Source organism: Condylostylus longicornis, unplaced genomic scaffold (assembly GCF_029603195.1).
Source record: "Condylostylus longicornis isolate FDR11 unplaced genomic scaffold, ASM2960319v2 ptg000048l, whole genome shotgun sequence".
Classification (NCBI taxonomy): domain Eukaryota; kingdom Metazoa; phylum Arthropoda; class Insecta; order Diptera; family Dolichopodidae; genus Condylostylus; species Condylostylus longicornis.
The window spans coordinates 20533217-20554871 of NW_026578017.1; the positions used below are offsets into that span (position 1 = coordinate 20533217).

Genomic DNA, 21655 nt, shown 5'->3' on the forward strand with positions numbered 1-21655 from the left:
AGCTTAATTTTATGTGTAGTATAAGCATTGTACAAAATCAATTTTATATCAAAAAAATGTTCATAAAAATTTTTCTCGATTTCTTATTTTATTATAGTTAAAAAAAAAATTCTTTGCACTCTACATTAAATCAATTCACTTGCACTCAAATTTTCTTATCATCATTTTATATCCTTTCAAAAAAAAGAACTTCCTTTTTGTTTTTGCATACATTCATAACGTACAGACTAAGATATTTTCATTCTACACAAAAAAAAAAATCATAATGGAGAAAAAAAAAAAGATTTACATAGAAAAGGATAAAAATACCTTTAGGGTGAGAATTCCGCCACGTAGTGATACGTGGTTGCCAACAAGATTAACAGCATTTACACATTGAAGTGGTAACAAAAAAAAAATAAGAAAAAAAGAGAAAATGAAAAAGTTTTTCCATTTTTTTTTTTCCTACTCTTCCTTGTTTTCTTTTTTTTTTATTTTCTGCTATTTGTTTTGGATTTCTTCTTCTTTCTTTTTTTTATGTTGCAAAACTTCCTCTTTTTACCACATTTTGTGTTCATATTTTGGAACTCTTTCAGAACTATCAATTTAAAAAAAAAACAAAAATCCTACTGCCGAATTTTTTTGCGAATATACAAACAATCACACACTGATGAACATTGGTATACAAACACATGCATATTTAAAAGTTTTTTTAAAGTATAGGTTTTTATGAAGTATGAAAATGAAAAATGAAAAATATTTAAGACCAATTATTGCTACAAACGGAAGTTTTTCTCCTCATTTTTTTTTGTTATGTTTTTTTTTTGTAAATATTCTTAACTAAGGCTTATCGCATTAAAAGTCTTATAACAAAAATGGGAAAAAAACTATATTGCGGATTCAACTGATAAATAACTTTTTTTTTTTCGTTTCAGACACTTAAGCTTTGATTGAAACTTTTTTTTTTTTTATTAAAAAGGAAGCAAATTTTATTGAATTCTAATTCAACATGTAGCGGTAGCAATTACTGAATCATAAATGAGTTCAGGTTTGCTGTTATACGAGAAAACAGTTAAGAATTTTGATGAAGCTGGCGAAGCTTTTAATATTTTATTTCTTTAGAGAGATATTTGGAATTTTTCATCATCGTAGGCACAAATGACACTAAACTTTATTTTAAATTTTTCGAAATGGCCGCAATCCAGCATATTTAAAGCTAGTACTAAAATTCCGAAAATAAACTGATGAATAAATGAGATAAATTAGTTCTTAAGCAAAATGAATGCATACTTTACTTTTAAAAAAATACTGAAAATGTATGCGCTGCAGATTGACAAAAAAAAGGTCTGCATCGGAGAGATACGGTTTTTTTCAGCAGCAAATACATATTGCTTTATTAAAACTTGCAAAGGCCAACTGTCCTTGCTAAATTCTGAAGCTTAAGTTAAACTTGGGTCTTGTCTTACTTCAGAAATCGAGTAAAAAAAGTGGAACTATATGCAAGAAATTCTTCTGCTCTTCTGAATTCTGAAGGGAGAAAACACCCTTGTGTTCGGAATAAAATACTTTTTATTTTTGCTAATATATTCATACGCTACATACGCACTTTATCAAAGTTGATTTTCTCCCGAAATAAAAGGAACTATATGCTTAGATCGTGTAAAAGGAACTGTTTGGTTGGCTCACCGCTGTAGGTCCACCACATCCCAATTAGCACAAATGTGTTATTTTGCTACCACTATCCCCATGACGACTAGCCCAAATATATATTGTTTCGCTAAAACTTATTGGGACGAGACTACCCTTTTTTGCAAAAGTGAACCTTCCTTAATTGTGAACTCGAATTTAAGCTTGAGTCTTATCATCAGAAACAGAGAGACGAGACGAACTATATACTTATTTTGAGTAAAACGAATATCGGAGAAAAATCAACAAATTCCGAAAATAACAACATGTGTAAATATGAAACCTCCAAATTTGGAAAATTACACTTAAAATTCAACTGCAATCGTTTTTGTCCATATTGGCGTATGTTCTGAGCTCTTCTATTTTTCAGTGCTTAATTTATAATTTCGAAAAATTCTTTAAGGCAATCATTCATTAACCAAAATTTGTCAACAAAAAATGTTTCACAATTCAAAATATAGAAACTGATTTCCCAGTACGGGATTGCTAGAATTTCAACATAATCTTTACTATAATTCATTGTCATCATTCAAAGCACTTTACTGATATTTGTTGCTTCATTTTTGATCAAAGATTACACAAAGCATAATTTCTCAATTGAATTTAATCAAAATCAAATGAAAAATTAAAATTAAAAATTGTTTTCATTTTTTTGTTTTTAAAAAGTGAAAAGTTCAGTAACCTATTGCGTGCGTATTTTTCCATTTCTTCTAATATTCTGCCTAACAACTATGTACATATGTATGTAAATACACGCTCCCATTAAAATTCAATTTAAGACCAGACTATGTAAAAAATCAATGGAAGAAATAGAAACATTTTTATCATGACAATAAATTATTTTTCAATATGTCAAATAGGTAATTTTTAAATGTCATAAATTAATCATTTTGACACCATTTACAAGTTGTACATACACAATATACAAAACGGCATGACGCAACAATTTAAATTTAAATATTTCTTTATTGCTAAGCTTTTGGTTTTTTTTCAGTAATATTAATTTTAATCTTTTACTAAATATTTGAATTGCTTTATTTATCAAAGTTCAAGTTAAACCTAAATAATAATAACAAAACAATTAAAAATTACGATCTCTGATTTTGATTTTAAATTGATCCAAAAGATGACGTTATTCACAGACAATCTTCATTTTTAAATCTAAAATATTAAAACTTCGGAAAATATGAATTATCGAAGAACTTGATAATTAGAGTAAGGTCTTCTAATTTTAAATTTATCATATTGAAATCTTATTAAAATTAATTAAAAATTTCCCAATGCATTTCCCTAAAAAATTAAAATTAAATTTTCCTTTACCAAAACAGCATGCATAATAATTTCAAAGTAAATACCATTCTCTAAAAAAATTGTTTTTTTTTTCTTTTTAAAAATTTTCCCACTTCCATTACAAGTACACCTACTGGTATATTGACGAATATCAAACCCTCACTACTAGTTGATGTTAACAGTCAATATAAATATGGAAAAGGTTCTAATTAAAAACGAAAACAAATACAAAAATAAAAAATCTTCAAAACACTTATAACGTAAAACACTCATGCCATCTTATACATATAAGAAATCCTTTTTTAAAATATTTCCTTCCCATAAATAAATGCCATTCATATATGCATTAATACCACTTAATGACAATTTATTTCTACTTTCGTATAAAAATTTACAAAATATATGAAAGGAAAAGAACTGCAAAATCGTTCTTTCGTCGCAAAAACAATAAATTTAAGAAACGGAAAAAAAATAAGAAAGAAAATAGAAAAAAGGAATTGTATGTACTTTTAAACTGAAGGACATTTCAAAAAAAAATATATTTTTTTTTTTGAGTTTGCTTTTTAATTTTGAAAGCTAAAGTTAGCACATAATATTATTTCAAGAAATATCGTAAATTAAGTGACCATAACAATTGACTATTACATGCAAATTACGTAATTGTTAATGTGAAGTAATGTAAGAGTAAATCATCCCAATACCTTCTTATTTATTTTTTTTATAACAGTTCACTTGAAAAGGAAAGACATAGCTAAGACAAGGCTTGGCTGACTTTTCATAAAAAAATGAAAAGCTACAAATAAAAAACAGTTTCTCACTTCAGAAGTTTCGGAACTTTAATTCGCGTTAGAACACCATTCGTTGTGGTAAAGCTACAATCTTCGTATATGTAGTTTGTCAGGCATGTGGTAAAGCTACAATGTTCCTATATGTAGTTTGTCAGACATGTTTTATTCAGATACCATGTTTATATTGCATAATCGGATGAAGATTAGAAAGTATCCTAGGAGATAACAAGGGGTACAAAAACCTCGACCAGCTCAGGGGAAAAAAAATTTCTTAGTTTTAATTTCGAATCATATTCTGAATTTCAACATTATGAATCTAATCAGTTATTCGTAATAGTTTTTAACATTAACACACTCATATGAGTGTGAAAAGTAACATTAAAAATTCTGTGTTCTTATTTTAAGAGGGCTACAATATACATTTTCAAGTAACTGAAAAAGAATGTATTAAAGAAAAGAATAAAAAAAAATATGAAAGTTTTTAAAGTAAGCAAAAGCTCACTAGGATTAAAATACCACTACATTGTCAAATTTGACAACTATTTCATAATTTTCAAATATTATGAAAAATTGGAAGAATAATCAAAATAAGAATAAAGATTAATCAGAAAAACGTTTCTGAGGCACTGCCACAAAACTATTAAATATTAAATTTTGGTTCCAAAATTAAATTATGTAGATGTGTCAAAATTTTTGTCGTCAATTTTGCGAATATTAAAGAAATTGTCAGGACTAAGAATTTAAGCCGAAAGAAATATAATTCAGATTCCCGAAGAACGCTTTTAAAAGATATTTGAAAAAACCACGTGTCAACGTGAAAACTGCTTAAGTTCAACCCAACTTATTTTGCGAACATTAAAATCTAAAAGTAATTCAGTGCATTATCCTACACATAAACCTAAAAATAAATCAGATCATATAATATTTATTTTCTATAAATTTTCTATAAAACAATAAAAAAATAATAAAAAATTTCCAAGACATTATGGGTCCAAAAACTTGCAACAAACAAAAAACAAAAACTTTTGTATTACCAAGTTTAATTTAAAGATTTACTGTTATGAGTATTTTAATATTTTCCAAAACATTAAAACTACAAGAGCCAAATCACATAATCAATTCTACATGTTTTCTACAACCAAACTAAAATAATTTTGGTTTTTATATTTACAAAAAGAAAACTTTGAATTTGATGTGCGGAAAGGAAGAAGTACAGAGATACATATATACACGTGACTCAGTTTACACACACATTATCTTAATAAGAAAATTGTGAAAATTGTGTTAACAATAAAATATAATTGTACACTAAAATTAGAAAATTTTTATTATGCAATTTTACAACAACAAAATAAGTGCAGAAAACAAAAAAAGAAATGGGGAAAACGAAAACTTCTAGAGCAAATGTAATTGTCTGAAAATAAATAATGGTTTCAGAAAGATGTAGAAAAAGAAAAGATTTTATAAATTATTTAATAACTGACATTGTGCATTTCCCATTCACTATAAAGAAAAAAAAAATTGTTTCTTATTGCTATTATAGTTTTATTATGCATTCCTTTTCCACTCGCTTCTTGGCCCCCCTCTTCACTTTCTTATTCAGTTTCTTAAGTGTAAAAAGTTAAAAATAAAAAATTTTATAGTTCTTCAACTTTTTTTAATTTTTATTAAAATTAAATATTAAATATTCATTGTGAATACTGTGGCACATACTGGGTTAATGTCACAGTTGAAATTAAAAGTAGAAGAGGAACGAACCAAAAAAACAAGTACAATCGAAAAGAATTGTAACGAATTCTGTCACGACTTCAAGAAATTCATGTATAATTGACAGATTTCCGATCACGCCACATGAACCCCCAGCTTTCATGTACGTACATAAAAAATTATATCATTTAAAATTTAATAAATTTTCTTAACATAACCATCAAATTTTTCTGTGCTAAAAGGACGGAAGCCGGAACTTCGTTTTTATGATTTACAACTCTTAGGCTTTCATGCCATGTCTTTCAGCGTAAATTAACTAAAATATTAATATTTTCCAATATTAACACTTTTTCCTTAATTTCTCAAAACTAACAATTTTGGCATTTAAATGAATTTATGTTTTACGCACCTTTTCAAATTGAAATATGTAAAATCAAGGTAGAGAGAAACTTAAGGTAAAGCGTGCCAAGTAGAGCTTTTATAATAACGAATGTTTGTGTGTATTTTGTTACTTATTATTTTTGAATAATCTTCATGTTAAAGTGCTAGTAATTAAAAAATTATTGTGTTTTCCTTTTTTTTTGTTTTTGTAAATAAAATAATGAGAACTACACTTGTAAAAATACCTGGAAGACCTTTGACCTCTTAAAATGTTAAATTTATTATTAAAAAACAAAATTTTGAAACAAAAGATTATTTAAAATAAAACACAATTAAAAATAATTTTTATTTTATTAAACTTCTGTTATATAAAAATAAGAATCTTAAGGTTCTTAATAAGTTTTGGTGTTAAGAAATTGAGTACATTTATGTGAAAAATTTAAATTCAATTTTTTTACTCTTTAAAAATTTTATTAAAATTAAATTAGAAATTATTAATTGTTGGAAAATATTAAATAATCTGGTATTATTAATAATTAAATTTGTAATTTTTAGATAGGTTAACTTCTACAGAGTGTTTTACTATTGCAGTACCTATACAATTTCAGTCGAATCGAAAATATGTTTAAAAATCACGTAAGAATTAGAACTTTAACACACACGTCGATTGGAAACTTATACAGTTTTTTATTTTCCAAAATTGTTTATTCTAACTCAAAACAATTTTGTGACCGTGAAAATCCCATCAAATTTCTTGTAGGTTTATTTCTTTTTAAGTTAGGGAGCTACAGTTTTGCATTACACTGTATAACAGCATTACGACGAATAATACAAATATTTGTATAACAATAATATTCTCTATTAATTACGAAGGCATTAGATATTTTTAAAAACATACAATGAGATCTATTAGCTAAATTAAGTGTGGACAAAATTCAATACAAAATACTTTGAGCACATGATCTCATTTTGCATTTTATCTATTATATTTCGAAATGAATACTCTACACTTCTTATCATCTACAATATAGTTTAATTATCATGTACCTTGCAAATTTAAAATTTGGATCTTAATAGAAGTTAATTTTATGAGAATAATATTATAACAGGAATCGGGTATATTCTACAATATTATTTTTTTTTAAGCCTTAGGAATAGGCACACAGTCTATCATAACTGAAATGCAGAAAACCAAATCATATTTTGGTTTTCTCTTTTAATTTTCTTTTCTTTTTTTTTTTTGTTAAATAAACATAATTAATCTTATGCAAATGTCATTGTCAGTTTAACACTAAAAACTGACAAAAAGGATAAAATGAAGTGTTGATTGCTATAAATTGTTGTTAACAAGAAAAGAGAAGAAAAAAAGAATTTTTCTAAGAAATAGGTGTACACACACAACACACACAATATTAATTTTATGTTTTTATATAATATTATACTTTTTACTGACCGCATTGCATTTAGTTAGAGAGGTCTTGTGATGGTAACAAATTTTGCATATCAAATTTTCGGTAGAAACGCACTTCTGCTTCTTCATAGTAGGGAACCGCAAATAAACTATTTTTAGAGAAATGTCCATCTGTCTGTCTGTGTGGGTGTCATCGCGTCTATCTCAAGATCAGCTTAAGCGATTTTGACAAAATTTTAAATGTACGCTTATCTTGGAAATGCCACAAATTGACCAACTTTTGAGATATATCAGGCTTCGAGAGCTGGATTTCTTTCCAAGCTGATATTACATTTTTAAGCATGTACAAAGAAATAAGCAACCAATTTCTTTGAAATTCAATATTTAAATTCAGGGTTCGGAAATCGGACTGAGGGTCGATTTTACATTTATATCATATCTACGAACCTAATTGATAAAATTTCTTGAAAGAAGTCTTTAAAATTCATTTTCATAATCTTCTGTAAAACCTTCAACAAACTAGATAGATTACGGTCGATTATGTGCTGGCCACATCACAATTTTTTATTTTAATTTTGTACATCAATTATTTATAAATTTTTTTTTATTTTTTTTGGTAAAATAATCTCAAAGTTGAATTAATAATATTTTATACTGTGCATGTGAATATTATGTATGTATGTTTGTGTATGCGAATGGATAATTTTTTTTCCCCATTTAAGATATTCATCAATTTAATTATGTTTAAGGTAAGAAAATAATTTTGATAATTTTTTTTTTAGATAAAATGAAAATATTAAATATTTAAATTTATTTAATGAAATATGATGAGAATGAGGAAGCCAAAAGATGTGTCCGTAATTCACACTTTAATATATTAATATTTTAATTCAATAATTTTTCTCAAATAATTTAAGAAGCGAAACAGAGATTCTTGGAAATTTGTTGCAAAACTGAAAGAAATCATAATTTTACCATTATTACCTGGAAACAGTTCGATTCTTTTGCTTAATATTTTAAAGTAATTTTTCAAAAAAAAAGCACAGAGTTTATCGCTTCTCATTTCCTTCTTTGAAAATTATTTAACAATTGAAAATATTATTGTCACAAAGAATATTCTCTCCAATATAGCTTTTTATTAAATTTCTGTAATAAAAACAAGTGAAATTTATTGAACTTCATAGCAATGTTATTGTAAAATTCCTAGAGCATTAAATTATTTTTGTGAATAAAACATTTTCAAACTCTGTACTAGGCCAATTTAAGTTAATATAACTAAGTCGAATGATCCTGTATGCTGATAAAAAATCCATGTCAATACTCTTATCAAAGAAAGCTTCTTTAAAATGGAAAAAAATTTAATTTTATTACCAATAAAATAAAAGTGGGTACAAATTTTTTTATTAAAAATCTAATCGTAAAAATAGAACGATTAACTTTTTAGTACACTTTGAATTTAATTACAAAATTAAACAACTAGTACGAATAAATTGAAAAACTCACTGAATTAATTCTGAAGCATTTCTCCCTCCCCCCCTTTTTTCCCTTTTTGACTATATTCACTACTATTTTATTCTATATATCTGAATTCAAGAGTTTTATTGCCAACAATTTCCACTGTTTCAATTTTGAATTGTTATTAGCATAACAAATATTTTGGCTTGCCAGCATTAAATAATCGTCCTGTTGTTCATCCGGACAACATCGATTTCAACTCTCAATTTTAAAAAAATATGAAATCGGTTTGCTATTTTAACATTAATTTTTTTAAAAATTTCAATAAATTTAGTCAGTAAATAACAGATTATTAAAAAATTAATAACATAAAGGTTGTATTGAGGTCCTAAAATTATTCTTTTTAAAAAATTCTCAAAAATCTTTTGCCACTTAAAATGATTTTTTCCTACATGAATTATGGCTAACTAATTTTTCGCAACTAAAAAACCACTCCAATTTATTTTTGTCCATATACCAAAATAAATTTCCTATTTTTAAATTTAATGCAAAAAAATTTCTTTAAAATAATTTGCAACAACATATTTACATTGAACAGACTGCGAACTACGAGTATATATCTATAATTTTAAATGAATCGCGACGCATATAGTACCTGTACCAATAACGATTAATGATAGTGTACACATATAAAGAACAAGGACATTTTTTTTTCTTAAATTATTATTAAACGCAATGAGGTAAAATGAATATTATTTTTGCTATTTCTCTAGCAAATGTCCATTACTTTCTTGTGCAATTCAAGGATATGAAACAAAAAAAAAAAACAAAAATTACTTAAGTACTGTTTGTATGTGTAAACTAATTTTTTCCAGTTTATTTATAGAAATATATGCAATAAAATAAATCCTACAAGAGACTATACTTTTAAAATGGCAATTTAAAATTAAATGAACACAACAATTTTATTTTTAAAAATGTTTTTTTTTTTTTAATTCTTTTTTAATACTCTTTTTATAATAACAAAAAAGTATAATATTAGTTATAAAAATAATAAAAGTGCAACGTATTCACCTGAGTTTCTCATCACTTTAATACCAAATTTTTATGCTACATGCAGAACATTTAACTAGAATGCAATAAATTTAATGGTATTTTTTTTTTTAATATATCGTATTCAACTTGTTGTGGTTACTTTACTATTATTTTATTAAATGCATACTAAATTTTTATTACTTTTGGTTTATACTTTAATTTTTATTAAAAAAACCACACTATAAGTTTTTAATATGTTGAGGAATTTTCGAAAATTTTTGTATATAAAGTATTAAAGTCCTAGTTGAAGGTTTATTTATTTATTCTCCGAACTTAATAATATATGGTCAGAATTTAATAATAACAACATTAAAGCTTCTATATTAATATTTATTACAAATTAATTGGAACCTCAAAAGTAGTTTTAAACAATAGTCTTTATATAATTTTAATTGTTTCTTAAAGTTAAATAAACTTATTTTGGCATGAATGTGCAAACACAGTTGATTTTATTTAAATAAACTTATTGAGGAAGAATGTATGCAAGCAACAAATGAATCTGTTAGAAAATATAAAATTCAAAGGTTTCGCTTTGAGTCCATTTCCGAATTAACGTGACAGTAGTTTATGTTTTAGTGTATAATAGTGTGAAAAATGAAATCGAGAAGAAAATTCAAGTTATTCTAATTAATTATCAAATTTTGACTTACAAATTTTTTGTAAAGACTAATATTTTTCCTACAAATCATCTAGCTAGTTTCATGTCAAAAATTTGAAAAATTGTAAATTTTGAAAAATTGCATACTTATAGGATTTGGAGAAAAAAATTAATTTTTAAATGTCTAATAAATAAAATGTCTAAATAAATTTGCATATTTACTCAACAATACTTGGAATAGGAGCGCGTAACGAAATATTTCAAAAACGTATAAATAAAAACTTTCTTCCCCTCCTCTCTCTCTCTCTCTCTCTCTTATTTTACTTAATTCAAATATGAAAAATTACATGAAAACTTCTTTAATATCTGATTATATTGAGTACTACTTTCGTTTCCTTATATGAAATTCCTTATAGAGCAAAACATTAATACCGAATAATTGGAAGCGGAGCGAAAATTTACGAAATTCATAAAATTACTAGTATTGAAATTCCCTAAATTTCAAGATACTTTCAAGTTATGATATTTAAACTGCTCATATTTTAGTGAATCTCCCGCTGAGTAAATTAAATAGTGAGATAAAATTAAAAAATAATTTTAAATTTCTTCTCTTCTATATTACTTTCATAATGGTAAAAGAGTTTCAAATTATCCTTGTATCATCATACTCTGATCAATAGAAATGTTATTAAAAAACTGCCTGAATAATAAAATATGCACGTAAATTCTATTTCATATTAACATAGCCTTATTTACGAGAAATATTTTGTTGTATGTACGCTTTTAGACTTAGATTTGTAAGCGCTATTGAATTAGTATCGTTTAGTTGAATTTTTGTAGCTGCCTGAAAATTGCTTACATAACGTTTTCCACTAGAATATAATTAAAAGTAGCGGATTAATCTGATATTAGTCAGTTCCTGAATTATCAATCCATTATCGAAATTTAAGAAAATTTTCAAATTAAACATTCCAAATAAAATTTTTTTTTTTAAAGATTTAAAAGTTACATTACGAAAAACTATATTTTGTGACATACAACAATAATATTTACATGAGCTCACAATACATGAATATATAGGTGTGTGTATTTAAATATACTTTATTTTAATCTGACTAATCGGTGATTTGCATGACCCACTTTTATTTTATTCATGTATTCAATTCGAGTTGACTTAACTTGCTTCTTAGTTGGTGGGTTTTGTTTTATTATTCATATTATACCGACCTTATATCCTTTGCTTTTAATTTCTTTTTTTTTTTTTTGTTTGTTATTTTTTTATTTTTTTTAAGCTTTTCGGTTTTGTTCATACCAAAAAATGTGGTAATATTTTTAGTTTGTCGTATAGTTGACTGATGATGATTTAGAAAGAAAACAGAACAAAAAAAAAAAAGAAAGCGAAAAAAAAACTCTTTTGAATCGTATTATAATATTTTACAGCAGAGTTACCAAAGAGTTGGAAATATTTAACTCTAAAGAAGTCATATACACAGCATATTTTTATACAATTATAAAATTATAATTAATCATAATGGAAGAATTTTGTTTAATGAAGGAGCTATTCTTAGTTATTTGAAATTGTCTTCATAGCTTTATAATAATGGAATTGACCGGAATTTCCACTTAATTCTCTAATTTTTTCTTCCGGACGGTCATCAATAATTATAAATTCAGCTGCATAAAGTGCAATATAATAAATCTTTTACATAATCAGAAAAAATCACCTGGAATCACCAAAAATTCATAAATCCTTTTCATGATAAGTAAAATTTGGTAACTTTATTTTTACGTGTTCCTATATAATACATGCGTGTAAATATAAAACAAATTTATATATAAAACTTATAACGACAGTTCCACATTTGGTATTGCAGTTCTCATAGGAATAAATTTTTATATATATTACCACATGTGCAATATACACATGTACGATTCTATAAATTATACATATGTATACAACGTACATAATATGTGTATATAAAATTAAATATTAATATAAAAAATGTAAAATAAATTTTAAATGGAAACAAAAGCTTTTGTTTTATACTTAAAACCAAAAGTGACGGATCGGAAGTGGAAAATTTTCTTTCCTTATTTTTATTATAACATTAAATACTAATTAAAAGAACTCATTTTAATATCGTGACTTTATATTCTTTCTACTTTACTCTTTTCATATAAAAAGGGGGGGGGGGGGGGGTTCCATATTATATACACTTAAAATATATTCCCTATACATGAGAATTAATTTGATGGGTTGTGTATGGCATGGGGGTATATGTAAGCCAACATAAAAATTATAATAATTTTGTTATATTGTATAATTATGGGGGACAAAAGTTGGCATGGGCCCTAGTCAGTCTCACATTTTCCTAACATGTGGGGCTGAAAATGCTAGGAAATGCCCTCTGAAAACATCAGCTCTGCCAACAAATCCGACTCTCACCTCCTAGAAGGTAGGTAACATAGTTATCTGCCGGGTGTCTCCTGGGCAACTTACTTAGTAAGGCTGACGAGAGCGGGTGAAAGCGAGTACTCGGCGCTTAATCCGGGTTTCGTTGGTTAGGAAGCGCGCGGGCGGTAAATCCAGAAGCGTCTGACCTAGAATAGGCGGCTCCCTGGTCTGCGTCTGATCCCTGAGGGACGGCAGTTTTTGAATCCTGGCAGTAGGTATAAAATGCAGTATTTAATCGTTTGTGCAATGGACAAAACAAAGGGATTTAATACCCCAGGTGGTAATTCAACTATGTTGGAGAATCCACCCTCTTCGGAGGTCGGCTCTACGGATTCTGGGGAGAGCCATTTATTGCATTTGATTGATCCGTTCAGGAGGAACGCGAAAACCCGGCGTTCACCACCTACATCTGATGTGCGGATTTCAGAAAATAATAGAAATATAGAAGGTGGACTACCGAACATTCAAGCTCCACAGATCAATAAGGGTATAAACATGAGTAAAGCTCAGGACAAAGAAAGTGATGATCAGAATGCTGACATACACAAAAGGATTAGCCAACTGGAACAGCTCTGTGTGGCTTTGAAAAGCGAGGTTCTTCAACTGAGGGCTGAAAATGAGAAGCTTAAGAAAGAGAAGCATACGCAAATTACAAGCAATAAGTCTAATTTGGGCAGTCATAAAGAAAAAGACGCTACACCACGAGCAAAGCAGGTGAGGTCAGTCTTAGACGCCTACTCAACAGATGAGGAGGAACTCGCCAGAGAAACGGATTGGATCCTAAAACAAAAAAGGTCCAGTAAAAAAAGAAAAGCGGAATCGTCTCCGGAAGTGGTTCAGGTGACAACCAACGCTGAGAAAGTGGATGTTCCTGATTCTAAAAGTCGAGGCAATGTCACGAAAAACTCTAGGCCGCCTCCAGTAGTCATAAGTAATGTGGTTGACTATAATAAAATAGAGTCAACATTAAAAAATAAGGACATCAATTATAAGGTTAAAATGATGAACAACAATCAATTTAAGCTTATTGTAAATTCCGAAATGGACTACAGGAATCTTACCAGAGCCATGAATGGATCTGGACTAGAATGGCATACCTATGAAAACAAGCAGGCCAGACCAATAAAAGTCATGGTAAGGGGTCTTCACCCTAGTTGTAAACCGGAAGATATAAAGGAAGACCTCAGCTCTAGGGGTTACAAGATCTTAGATGTAACCAATAAAATTAAGAAAATGAAAGAAAATGGGAAAAACATTATGGTGCCTCTACCACTGTTTATGTTAACATTCTCAAATGAAGAAGAGATGAAAAAAATTTATGAAATCGATTACATAAACAGGATGAAAGTTAGGATAGAGGCACTTCGAAAGGACAGGACCATTCCGCAGTGTAAAAGGTGTCAAAGGTATGGGCATACACAAAAATTTTGCCAGAGAGAACCGAATTGTGTTAAATGTGCAGGCAGGCACTTAACATCAGATTGCAGTAAGCCAAAGAGTACTGCAGCAAAGTGTTCCAATTGCTTGGAGGCCCACCCAGCAAACTATAGGGGATGCCTTGTAGCTAAGGAGCTGCAAAAACGTAGAAAATTGAACAACAACAACAACCTGAAAAATTCTGAACGGCCACCGAGGAAATTCACCTCGAGAATAGTCTCAAAAGATGTAACATATAGGGACGTTCTCCAAACAAAAACCGATGACGGTGGCCCGAGCAATAAAACAGGGGCCAGTGACGTGAATGTTTTGTATAAAATGCAAAATATGATGCAGAACATGCTAGATATGATGGACAAAATCTCTCAGAGATTGAGTATTTTAGAGAACGAAGGGAAAAAATCGAATACCAAAAGACCTGGTAAATGATGGCACGAGGTAATTTTAGAATAGCAACATGGAATTGCAATGGTATTGCAAATAAAAAGGACATGCTTGAAGTTTTTCTGCATACACAGAATATAGACGTGTGCCTCGTAACTGAAACACATATGACCTTAAGAAGCAGGATTCGGTTTCCAGGTTACAGAATTTACAACTCGAACCATCCTGGAAATATAGCGAAGGGCGGAACGGCGATAATAATAAAAGAAAATGTGGTGCATTGTGATCTGCACCAGATGCAAACCGAGGGAATGCAAATGACAGCGGTTCAGATCACTTCGACTAAGCAGAAATTTAGAGTGGCTGCATTATATTGTCACCCTGGATTTAAAATTACGGCAGAAATGTTTCAATGCGCTCTGACAGACCTGGGCGATAGATTTATATTGGGGGGTGACTTTAACGCCAAGCACACTGATTGGGGTTCAAGGCATACTTCAACTAGAGGAAGAGAACTTAAGACAGCAATTGGCGGCACGGGGTGCCTTTTTCACTCTACTGCGAAGCCAACGTATTGGCCAACCGATGTTAATAAGTGTCCAGACTTAATAGATTTCTTCATAACGAAAAGGATTGCGAAAAATTTCATCGAGGTACATGATAACTACGATCTTGACTCCGATCATTCGGTGGTTATTCTTGTACTTAAGGAAAATATAGTTATGAAAAGAGCGAAACCTGCGCTGACAAATGGAACTACAGATTGGTCAAGATTCCGCTTAGAGATCGAACGACAAATAGATCTAAGGAAAAGAATAAGAACGACCCAGCACATAGATGAGGAGGCCGAAAACTTTACTAAAATTATCCAAAAGGCTGCTTGGAGTAGTTCCAAAATTAACGTTATTAGGAGGGGGGGCATTAACTATCCCCCACATATACTAGCAAAAGTAAAACGAAGCAGGCGGGCGAGAAAAAGGTGGCAGCAAACGCGTGATCCTGCTGATAAAACCAGATATAATCATGAATCGCAGCAACTAAGACGCTGTATTAGAAAATACAAAGAGGATTCGGTTGCTGATTATGTTCAAAATTTGACGGCGTGTGAGAAAACCAATTACTCACTGTGGAGGGCAACAAAGAAAATGAAGCAACCTATCAAACATCTCGCTCCTATTAAAAACAAAGATGGAACGTGGGCAAAAACTGACAAGGACAAGGCAAATGCGTTTGCGGATCATTTGGCCGATATATTCTGCCCGCATGACAGCCGGAGCGTGTATGAAAATGAGGAATCTGCTTTTGTTGGGGATAGCGTGACTATTCCAATTGTCAGAGAAAGAGATGTTATAGAAGAAATTAGGGCTCTTAAACCTAGGAAGGCCCCAGGATTTGACCTAATAACGGCCGATATTTTGAAAGAATTACCCAAAAGGGGTATAACGATGCTTACGCGCCTAATAAATGCGTGTATAAGGTTCAATTACGTGCCTGAAATTTGGAAAGTTGCAGAGATAATCATGCTGCACAAACCTGGCAAACCTATAGACAGGCCGACTTCTTATAGACCAATCTCTTTGTTGCCAATGATTTCAAAACTACTAGAGAAACTTTTATTGAGAAGACTTCAGCCTATAATTGAAAGTAAAAGGTTAATCCCGAATCACCAATTTGGTTTTCGCCGCAACCACTCAACCGTGGATCAGATTCATAGAATAACTGACCTAATAGAGAATTCACTGGAAGAAAAAGCAGTATGTTCTATCATATTTTTGGACGTAGCCCAGGCCTTCGATAAAGTTTGGCATTGTGGATTAATAAAAAAACTTAGGCGTTTACTACCAAGGCAGTATGTTGACCTGCTCGAATCTTACCTGACTAATAGGGTATTTCGAGTTAAACAGGAAGAGGAGTATTCTTCGCTTAGGGATATCAAGTCGGGGGTACCACAGGGGAGTATATTGGGCCCGATATTATACTTGCTATACACGTGTGATATTCCTGAATCGGTAGGAGTGACAACAGCTACATTTGCTGATGATACAGCAGTTATCGCAATTGGACGAAATGAAAATGATTCTACACAAAAATTGCAAAGGGCCAGTGATGAGATCTCAAAATGGACTAGAAAGTGGAATATAAAACTTAACGAGGTGAAATCAGTACATGTAAATTTCACTAATAGGAAAATTGAAAATTCATTTTCGGTTCAAATAAATGGCGTCTCGATTCCGACCGCAAACACGGCGAAGTATTTGGGAATGACGTTGGACGCGAAGCTCAGATGGAAGGAGCACATAAAGAAAAAGAGATCTCAACTAGAAGAGGAATACAGAAAGTTCCAATGGCTTTTGGGGAGGCGTTCCAAATTGACGATATACAACAAAGTTTTGATATATAATCAAATATTTAAGCCTGTCTGGGCTTACGGTATTCAGTTGTGGGGCTGCGCTGCGCAGACTCATATCCAATCTATACAAAGATTTCAAAATAGGGTATTACGGGACATTGTAAACGCCCCTTGGTATGTCCGTAATGCTGATATACACAGGGATCTCAGGATCCTAAGTGTCACAGACGAAATTAAAAAGCAAGCAGCCAATCATAAAATGCGTTTATCCAATCATGTCAACATCGAGGCGGCTCGATTGGTTGACAATCAAAACTTTGTTAGGAGACTTAAACGTACGAGACCTCTCGAGCTAGTTTAAAGCTTTTTATCTGGAACAGTGAGTACTTAGTACACTATTGTGCCAGATCAAAGGCTTGTAAATAATCAAAAAAGTTAGAGCAAAATTAATGGTTAGTCGTTCCGACTAGTTTTATAGTTTATTTTGAGGAGGGTGTTTTTTAGTGGATTAAAGTTCCACACTACTGCTTTTCGTCTGGCAGTGTCTTTCGAGATTTTTCACCCGTCCTCTCGGTAAAAAAAAAAAAAAAAAAAAAAAAAAAAAAAAAAAAATATTGTATAATTATATACTTAATATTGTTATTATTATTTTTGCTTTCTTGTTTTCCTACATAAAACATTTTTTTTTTTTACTTAATTACAATGTAATATAAAAGTTATTATTAAAAAAAAACAAGAAAAATTTTTTGGCGGTAGCTTAACAACTAGAAAATATTTAAATAATATTAAAGGATTTAAAGGACGAAAAATATTTGAATTGTATTTAATAAAGAAAAAAAAATCAATGGCACGAGTGAACTGACGATGGAACTAAAATATTTATATGAGAAGTACAAGGAAGGAATTATTTATTTAATTTTGTTTTTAGGTTTTTTTTTCTTTATTTTTTTTGTTCTCTTATAATGAATGATTTTAGGGAATCGATTTAAGATTCGAATCTATGCGTGATTTCGTTTAAAAATAGTTTCCGTTGCAAAACATAAAGAGGTGTGAATTTTCCTTTAACTTTATTTCAACTTTTTACCGAGATATTGTAATATTATTCGGAAAATATTAATAACAAACCAAATTTTGTATGAATATAATGAAGGTAATTTAAAAAATTACTACAATATTCCAGTGATATTTATTATAAAACAAATTTAAAGCTGCTACAAATGCTGCCCATTAAACATGCAAAGGAATAATTCGTATTTCGTAAAGAAAAATCTGCTATTAGAAAATAAATAAATCTGTAAAAAATTTTCTTTCATCTATTAAAGCATTGCACCGCCGGACCTCAACTTTTATGATCTTTTTGATTTTCTTAATTCAAAGGTTATATTTTCTCTTTTTCTCTTTATTAAAATCAGTCAGAATTAAATTTTATATTTACTATAAAATTTCGTTTATATCTTCAACATTAGCTGCATGTTATACATGATAACCGTTATATGTATGTAAGGTTATAATGAAGAATTATATTGTTAAAAATAAGACGTATATTGTCCGACTTTTAGACATTGATAAATAATGTTCGAAATGGTCGATCCAATACATTTTTTTCTTGTATTATTAAACTAATTTTATATTCTAGATTCATATTTTTGTTCTATACCTCTATCTATATTGTGTAGACAATAATTTTATATAAAACTGAAAGGATTTGTAAACATAAAAAAAATCAATTAATCATATAAAATGCCTTATATTGAATGCTTTCCGATATTATATATTAAATATCAAATAATATTTGACATTTTTTTTTTCATAGACTTTGAATTTTTAATAATAGTATAGCTACTATCCTTATGATGTTTACTCTTTACATGATTTTCTTATAAATGAGCCATAATGTTTTATATTCATTTTATTTGCTCGAAATATTAAACGTAATATTTTATGATACATCCTATAACTAATATTAATTGTTATTTTGAAACATATTATAATATTCTATAAAATTTATTGTAATTTTTGCAAGTTACTGAAGGTAAGGCTTTACATTATACAAGACTTTATGGAAAAATTTATACACAATAAAAATCATTCAATTTTTATGCAATTAATTTTTAAAACAATTTTTAAAAAATTTTTGTTTATTTGAATTTTATTTGAAAAATTGTATATTGTAACATTTTAATAGCATACGAAGAGCTGATAAGAAAAAGAATCAATAATTAATTAAATATAAGTATTCAAATTAGGAAAGAAATTTGCTCAGTACATATTTTGATATCAATACACTTCTAATGAGTTCATGGTAACAATTATTAGAGTAAAATCAGAGGATTTGAATTTACAAATTAAAGAAAAAGATTCAAAAAATTTAGAATAATACAGTGAAATTTAATTACAAAAGAATAATTTATCAATAATAAATTAAATTACCCAGATGTATTTGATTAATCCACTACAGAACAAGGCATAAAGTTTTAATATTTTGCGCAAAATTCCAGATATAATTACGATAATAATATAATATTCGTATAATAAGGTAAATGTCCTTCACTAGAAGCAAATAATTTTATAATTCATTGTATCTGATCCCAATTTAATACAAGGAAGTATATTAACGGTCTGGCACTATTAATTTATATCACAAACATAATTTTAAGACAAAATATCAACCGAATGTGTAGCTTGTCACAGATAAATGATATTAGGTTTTCGAAATATTTAAAATCTACGTCTCTGATATCCGCGTAGCGCATAATTTTAGATTCATATTATGACAATCACGCATTACGTTATGTAACATTATTTCAATGTTTTAGCTTATAAATTATAAGTCCCAGAAAGTTTTGTACATATTGTTATTCATTTAACAAACAGTAATAAAATAATTATTCTTTTTAAATTCAATTCTCAGAAAATTACTAGAGAAATTCGTTAATCCTTCAGTCACTTGAATTTTAATTAAAATTTTAAAATCATGAAGTCATTTTACAAACTCAAACTCTTAATATATTATGTAGTAGATAATTGTTAATTAGAACGTATTTGTAATTGCTTTCAAAGTGTGTATTTTGAAATTTCATTCTGACAAAAAATTGATGTGAATTAAGTATCATTTTTAAAACATTCCATTCATTATATTGCTTACTTAACAACTCGATGCAACTTTACAAATCAACTATAACAAATCAAGAAATGTTACTTCCTGGTTGAATAATAAAATTATTTATGGAGTTCTTTTTCTGCTACACCCACCAAAATTCTGTCTATTTAATGTTATTATTAGTAAAAATGCAGACCCTATTAAATTTTCATACTATTAATAATTTTTTTTTTTCACAAGACTAGCCCATAATTGGAAACATGATTTCCAAATCTAATCGATTTTAACACTAAATTTTGTAATTTATGCTAAATTTCAATTGGTTGTTCATTAAATGGGGAAAAGTCCCTTCACATAGAAGAACTTTTTGTTTTTATTTTTCTTATGACACTATTATTTAGTTAGAGTATGCAAACAGATGAGCCTTGAATTTCTCGACTCTCAATTAATTTTCGCGAAAAGAGAAAATATTAATAAATTTGTATTTTATTAAATAGTAGACAAGTTTAATAACATAAAACATTAAATTATTTAAATGTCGACCCAATATCAATCATAAAATTATAAAGTCAATCAATTTTAAATTCTTCCATTTATAATTGCAGAAAAATATATGTAATTTTATGTTTATATTTCATAATTATTTGATTTAGCTAATTTTTATATTTAATTTTTACGATTATTTATATATATATATATACAATTATTTATATATATATATAAAATTTATTATTATAATATTATTATTTGAATAAGATAACAGATTTTATATTAAAACTTACTATGTGTATCAAATTTCCTAATGATGGTCTCAATTAAAGTGGTCTTTGGTGCCACGTGTCCACGTCTCACCGGCATTATGTTGAGGTTTTTTTTTATTTGTTTTTTTTTTTCTCTTCTTTTTTATATAATTTTTATTAATGCGAAAAAAAAATTTATTTTTTTTTTATACGAAATTTTTTAATATTTTCTTTTTTATTTATATTTTTTTTTTATAATTATTTAATTTTTATTTTTTATTTTTATTTTGTTAATTTTAAAAATAAAATAAAAATTTTTTTTTTAATTGATCTTCCATCATTTTATTATATCCATTTCGAGAATTTTATAACGGTACTATTTTTTTTTTTGAATTTTTATTTATTATATTTGATTATTTTCTATATATGTAAATGTAGTTGAACTTATATTTTGACGGAAGTGTGAAAGAAAAAAAAAATTATACATACATACATAATTCGAAAAATATATTATTATATATATATATATAATGTACAATAATAAAATATAATAAAAAATAAATAAATAAAATAATGAAGATTAAATAAGAAAATAGTTATTTGAGTAAATACGAAAAAAAAGAATAACAAAAAACACCAATGAAACGAGAGAACAAAATCAACTAAAAAGAATTTTTTTTGTAATTTTTTCTCTCTTTTTGTTTTGTTTTTTTGGTGATTTTTTCCCCACAAATGAAGGTAAAAGAAAAAATTTTTATTATGGAAAGGAGAGATTTGATATTTTTGGGTAGAAAACGTA

General features: G+C 28.1%; 1 protein-coding gene across 6 annotated transcripts in view; it reads right to left on the reverse strand.

Moving 5' to 3' along the window:
- Positions 1–21264, reverse strand: part of LOC129611095 (potassium voltage-gated channel subfamily H member 7-like) — a 144435-nt gene extending 123171 nt beyond the window's left edge. For 2 of the 6 annotated variants that reach the window (XM_055524037.1, XM_055524036.1), the window contains exon 1: positions 20899–21263. In XM_055524037.1, coding sequence (XP_055380012.1) covers positions 20899–20974 — 76 coding nt within the window. In that variant the 5' untranslated portion in view covers positions 20975–21263. Of the gene's footprint in view, positions 1–20898 lie in introns of all 6 variants that reach the window. The other 4 variants (XM_055524040.1, XM_055524041.1, XM_055524043.1 and 1 more) reach the window with 4 other exon arrangements.
- Between the last annotated feature and the right edge of the window lie 391 nt (positions 21265–21655).